The 6,538-nt window shown below is 36.2% G+C and overlaps 1 protein-coding gene across 1 annotated transcript; it reads right to left on the minus strand.

Annotated features, from left to right (window-relative positions):
* Positions 1–430: 430 nt before the first annotated feature.
* On the minus strand, positions 431–883 carry LOC107024942. The gene is made up of 2 exons (XM_015225851.1): positions 799–883; positions 431–687 (listed from the first exon to the last, which is right to left on the minus strand). The coding sequence occupies exons 1-2, from the start codon at positions 881–883 to the stop codon at positions 431–433; spliced, it is 342 nt and encodes a 113-aa protein (XP_015081337.1).
* Between the last annotated feature and the right edge of the window lie 5,655 nt (positions 884–6,538).

Consider the following 6,538-nt stretch of genomic DNA (forward strand, 5'->3'; position numbering starts at 1 on the left):
CAACCCGTTGTTTGGTCCGTAGATCTATGCACAAGATAAATTTATGCAGAATTCATGGGTTTGGTCCCTGCACATTGAACACCCATTAAGCTATTATAATTGTGTTTTTCTGGAGACTTTTGAGACACGGACCTGAAACTACTCATTAGTAAACACACTAAAAAAATAACACATGAATATGATTGAACTAATAATGACACAAGAGACTGCAAATGTTCCTAAAAAGATAAGAAGAAAAAACTATTATTGGCTCGAAAATGCACCTTAGGTTTCCTCCCAAAAAGCGCTTGATTTAACACGCAACACGACCCAAGACCCTTGATTACTCAGACTTCATCAAGGTTATATGCCTCAACCACTTCTGGGTACTCTCCGCATGCCCTAAGTAGATCTTGATTCTTTGCCCATTGACCGTGAAATTTGCACCCTCCTAGTTTTCCAACTCAACCGCTCCATGTGGGAATACTTCAATAATAAGGAATGGCCCTGTCCACTTGGACTTGAGTTTTCCCAGAAACAAGCGTAGCCTAGAGTTGAATAGAAGCACCAAATCCCCAACCGCAAATTCTCGCTTTTTAATCTTTTGGTCATGGTACTTCTTCATCTTCCCTTTGTAGATGGCTGAACTTTCATATGCTTCTAGGTGAAACTCATCAAGCTCATACAACCATTTAAGTCTCTGCTCCACTGCTTCATTCAATTCAATATTCAGTTTCTTCATCTCCCATATAGCCTAGTTCACTAATTCAACAGGCAAGTGACACGCCTTCCGATATACAAGTTGGTATGGAGACATACCTATGGGGGTCTTGTATGCAGTCCGGTAGGACCAAAGAGCATCATCAAGACTCCTTGACCAATTCGTTCTGTATGCATTTACCATTTTTGACAAGATTTGCTTTATCTTTCAATTGGACACCTCAACTTGCCCACTAGTCTGCGGATGGTACAGAGTGGACACATTGTGGCGAACCCCATATTTATCTAATAGCCTTCTGAACACCTTGTTGCAAAAGTAAGATCTCCCATCACTAATAATGGCCCTAGGTGTGCCAAATCTGGAGAAGATGTTCTTTTACAATAACGTGGTGACACTCTTCCTTTCATCGTTGGAAAGTTCTATGGCTTCCACCCATTTTGACACATAATCCACCGCCACAAAATCATATTTCATCCCATGAGAACTCACAAATGGCCCCATACATCAAACAACTCAATCACTAGAATGGGATTTAAAGGAGTTCTTGCCTCTTCGAAATTCCTCCATCTCTTTGGAACCTATCATATGACTTGGCGAACTCATGAGCATCTTGGTGAATGGTTGGCCAATAGTACCCATATTGCAAAATCTGATGGGAATTCCGAATACCAGTATGAAGGGACTATATCACTATCCACATATTTCACAAAATTTGTGAACCATGGAATCAAGTCATTAGAAGAGGCCAATACATGATCATCAGGGAAGGTATCATCAATTTCAGCCTTTTCACCTAACTCTCGCATAGCTTCATCCTCTAGTATGGACAAGTGATTGGCAACTTGATTTTGAGTCCCTTTTATATCTTTCACCTCAAAATCAAATTTTGAAATGGTATCACTCATCTAATCAGCGTTGGTTTTGCATCCTTCTTTTCCGCCAAATACTTCAAAGCGGAGTGGTCAGTATGCACTATAACTCTCATGCCAAGAAAGTAGAAGAGAAATATTTTTAAAGCAAATACCACTGTAAGGAGCTCTTGTTCAGTCACAGTGTAGTTATTTTGTGATTTTTTTAGTGCCTTACTAGCATAATAGATGGGGTGAAGGATTTTATCCCTTCTTTGTCCCAATACAAGACTAAGAGTAACCCCGCTAGCATCACACATCACCTTGGATTACTTACTCCAATCTGGGGAAATAATTACGGGAACACACACCAACTTCTCCTTTAACTCTCCAAATTCCATCAAACATGATTCATCGAAATAGAATTTAAATTCCTTCTCAAGTAACTTGCACAGAGGATGTGCAATTTTTGAGAAATCCTTCATAAACCTCCGATAGTAGCTCGCATGCCCAAGAAAATTTCCTACACCTTTATAAAGAAGGGTGGAGGAAGTGTCTCTATAACCTAAACTTTTGCTCGATCAATCTCTATTCCGTTCTCTAAGATGTGATGGCCCATGCAATACCTTATTTCACCATGAAGGGACTATTGTTTCCAATTTATCACAAGGTTACAATCTTCACATCTTTTTGGAACTTCAACCAAATGACTCAAACAACGATCAAAAGAGTCGCCAACAACTGAAAAGACATCCATAACACCTCAATAGTATCCTCCACCATATCAGAGAATATCAACATCGTGCATCCCTGAAAAGTAGGTAGTGCATTACTCAACCAAAAAGACATCCTCTTGAATGCAAACGTCCCATAGGGAAAGTAAAGTTGGTTTTCTCTTGATCCTTTGGTTAAATAGAGATTTGATTGTACGCAGAATAACCATCAAGAAAGCAATGTCATCCTTTTCCTGCGAGTCTATCTAAAATCTGGTCCATGAAGAAATAGAGAAATGGTCTTTTTCAGTCCACACACTCAATTTCCGATAATCAATACAAACTCTCCATTAAGCCACCAGCTTCATTTGAACATAATAAATACATAATTGGACTCTATGTCTCCTTGACATCTTAAGACACAACTCAATAGAACCGAATAGGGATATGTCCCTTAACTACATAAAATATAAGTCTAATCTATTACATCAAAATCAAAATCCCAAAAGCTCTCCTCTCCCAAATTCTCTCAAACCTCCATTGGAGGGAAAGCCCAAGTTCACGCTAGGGGATGGATTTCAAGGTTTTTTCTCAAATTTCTCATGGGTATTCAGTAAATAAGTTATGGTAATCCTTAATACTTTATTATCCATTCATCTGTGGAGTCAATGAAGGATTTTCAAAAGTGAGTCAAAGACCAAAATTCCCAATTTTCAATCTAGCTATGGGTTGTTTCTCAAATTGATTTCAAAAGAACGTTTATGATGATAAATTGAGGATTATTTATTGTTTTAAATATGAATTCCAACCCAATTTCATGATGAACCCATGGTCTCCCTAATTGCTCAAATTATTATATAATGTGGGTCTTTTAACCTTGATTAGATGATGATTGAATTAAATTTAGATTGTAATGAATTTATTATTTGTATATTCCTTTGTGTCAATTGATGGTCAATTGTTGATGAGTGATCAATGGTTATCAAGGTTTAGGAATTGGGTAAATTGATGTACATTCCTCTACAGTCAATGGACTTTTTGATTTAGTGTACCTAATGTAACCTTTAAACCATAATGTTTTAAGTAAGATTTTGTGTTACTAATTGTACCTTTATCTACTGTTTTATACATGTATTGATGTTGAATTATGTAGATTGTTCAATGATGATCAAAGCTTGGAGGAATGGTAAGTTGTCCTAATGTCTCTACTTTTCTATAGATTTTCTTGATGCTTGGCGTTGTATGGCATTGTGTGGTATGGTCAACTTATGGTGGTTTACTTCTTTTTAATATATATCTATGTATGTGTTGATCATGGCCTTGAAGGCAAATTGGTGTAACATGAATGTGTGGTTATTATGATCACTATGTTATGTAGCATGCCTAGTCTTCTACTCTAGATATGATCTAGGTTGTATTGCTAATGTTGTAAGCATGTGAATTAATATGTTAGTGTAGGTATAGGTGCTGCCATTAATGAAGTAATGATATTGAAGGACCCCTAACTGTGTACCCCTATATGAATGTGTGATTAGCTAAGGTTAGGAGTCTTGAGTGACACGTGAAATCATTCTTCTCTCCTATGATAAAATGTGATGTCTGGTCTATGATTGATGGTGCATTATGGTCTTAAGAGGGCGCTGCCTTAATGTGTTGTTGATAGTCATTATGTGATCATGTTGACCAATATAAAACACTTACACCTCATGCATGCTTACATGTAGTAAAGGTTTATGGTGTCTAATAAAAGGATAATTCTCATATGCACTAATATCTACTACTATTTATGTAAAGTATACGTCCATGAAGTATGTTATGTATCTCTTATCTAGGATGACTTGGTAGGCGTACTAGTACGGAAAAGAGTATGGGACCATATCTATGCATTGCACGTATGTGCCTTGATAGGATAGTTCCTAGGTTGGTTCTACATGTACATGAAATTGAATGTATTATTAAGCTATGAACATGATTTAGAATGAATGAAATGAAGTATGAACATGTGTGTGTCTAAGGGTGATTATGTAAAACGTTTGCTCACATATGTTTACATACACACATGAAACATGTCCATTATGTATGTATGATGATCTAGTAAATAGAGGTGCTCTTGAAAAGTGTTCTCAAGGGTATCCTAAACTAGATGGTGCTTGAATATGCCATTTCCATGTGAAAGGCTTTCTCACATGATTTAGGTTGATGAACTCTCATCCATGAGCGATGAGCTATGCATATTGGGAGTCAATCTCCTAAATCCTATTCTTATAAAGTAATGATAAAAAAGCTTTTAGCAAAGGAAACTTAGATGAACACCGAGTAAAGTTGAAGATGAGGAGTGTCCCTTCCCAATGTAGAAGGGTAGGTTCATCATAGTCTTTAGGAGGTTGATAGACTCATAGACCAAGCACATAAAGTGATATTTCCATATATGCCTCAAAGTTCCATAAACTCTGTTTGAACCATATGCTAGCATGATGTCAGTATTCTAATTTTGCAAGGTAGAGCACCTTCCCTTGATGTAAGGCTCTAGAACACCAAATTCCATATTTCGCACTCATGGTCTTAGTGACGGTTAAGACTATAGTTTCCCTGATGTAAAATGGACTATGGAAGTAAAGTAAGGACCTTAAATAGGATAACTTATGGGAATTTTCTTAGTGTAGGTGAGGACATGGGACTTTAACTATACATTGCATAAGTAGCTCTTGAAGGGAGTGCTATGAAGGTGTTTTAATGTGTATGATTACATTTATGTTCCTTATGCATGACATTGTAGTGTTGTCTACCTGTTGTAATAAAATGCATTGTATGAGTTCTAATGAGTCTATAAGATGTGGTCTCATTTTATATGCATAATGTTAATCTTGTTGACTATACAATGAAGTCTTGTCGGATATGCGTGTTGTTATCTATACTTGTCATGTGGGATGGATGAAGTACATGTTAAGGTGTGAAGTATCTATATGAGTTTACTGAGCATGCCTTGTTGTATGAAATGATTCTATGAATGTATGTGTTGGTTTAATGAACGTTGTATGCGTGATTTCCTTGTGTCACTAAGGTGATGCTTTAGTGTGGATAGTGTAATGGGATATTATTTATACATTGCACCAAGCATCACTAGAGTCTTAGTTGGGGAAGTATAGGAGTTAAAGAAAAAGGAGTTCATTGTAAAGAGAAAAAGAGCTTACTCTAATGAAATAGTAGTATTGTAAAGTGATGAAAAATGTATCTTTAATGCAGTGTATGATCTTATGTGATATTGTGACTATTGTCTATGGCTAAATGAAGTATGTGAATTGTATAACGCTTATGGTATCAAACCTTTGAAGTTTTCAAAAAAAGACATAATGCATGATTTCAAAGTAAAATGTTCCCTTTAAATGCATGTTTTTCCATAGTTGCCATACTTAGTGCATTCTTTTACTGACACAATTCTTCTTTACCTTTTTACAAGAAGTATAGGTTATAAATGCTTAAAGGATGTCTCTAAGGTGAAAAGTTGATATGTGTTTCCTAAGATCAAAGAATGGGATACTTAAGTTCAAGGATTTCCTATGTCATTATTTAAGTAAAGTCTTGTAATAGCTAGTTATGTTTTGTGTTGAAAGGGTCGTGACCCTATTATACTCTAAAAATGTTGAGTCTAAGATTGCAAAAGAGACTTAAAGACTTTAACTATGTATTGTGATATTTTATATATATATTGGATGTGATGTTCTACTATATGAGGTACTAAGAAAGTTTTTAAATTTCTGCTAAATTTACCTATGACAATACGATGAATGATAACTATGGGCTTGTATAAGATCTCCGAGAGGTAAAGTACGCCATGTTACTTCTAGGGGTGCTCCCTGGTCATGACACACATGGTATCAGAGCATGAGGTTATAAAAGTGGTTTTAAGGTCCAAAGTCTCATATTGCCACGTCTAGTAGAGTCTCGTTCATCGGTTGTGAGTCACGGCACATCTATGGGCGAGAGGCTATCGGACGATAGAGTTTCCCCTCTTTCTTATTCTCATGTTGTGCCAGAGAACTTAACTTTATAATATCTCTGTCTTATGATTTTCTTATTTGGTGGTTTTTTGGATGTGATTGCTTGGATGAAATGGTATATCTATGCATAAGGGAGAAAAGGTTAATTTTTATGCTTATCTTGGTGTATGGTTTGATGAGTATATGTGAAGGTGAATTTTACTTGCTTTGTGGATGTGATGACATTTATGATTATATATGTTACTTAGGTAAAATGATATGTTATGTGAAGATTTAAAA

Source organism: Solanum pennellii, chromosome 7, assembly GCF_001406875.1.
Source record: "Solanum pennellii chromosome 7, SPENNV200".
NCBI lineage: Eukaryota > Viridiplantae > Streptophyta > Magnoliopsida > Solanales > Solanaceae > Solanum > Solanum pennellii.

Bases quoted from the DNA above. Each gene is read 5' to 3' on its own strand.
- LOC107024942 (XM_015225851.1), bottom strand. From the start codon at position 883: ATGGTAAATGCATACAGAACGAATTGGTCAAGGAGTCTTGATGATGCT. The intron at 688-798 runs GTATGTCTCCAT...TGAATGAAGCAG, and splicing joins TGCATACAAGACCCCCATAG to TGGAGCAGAGACTTAAATGG.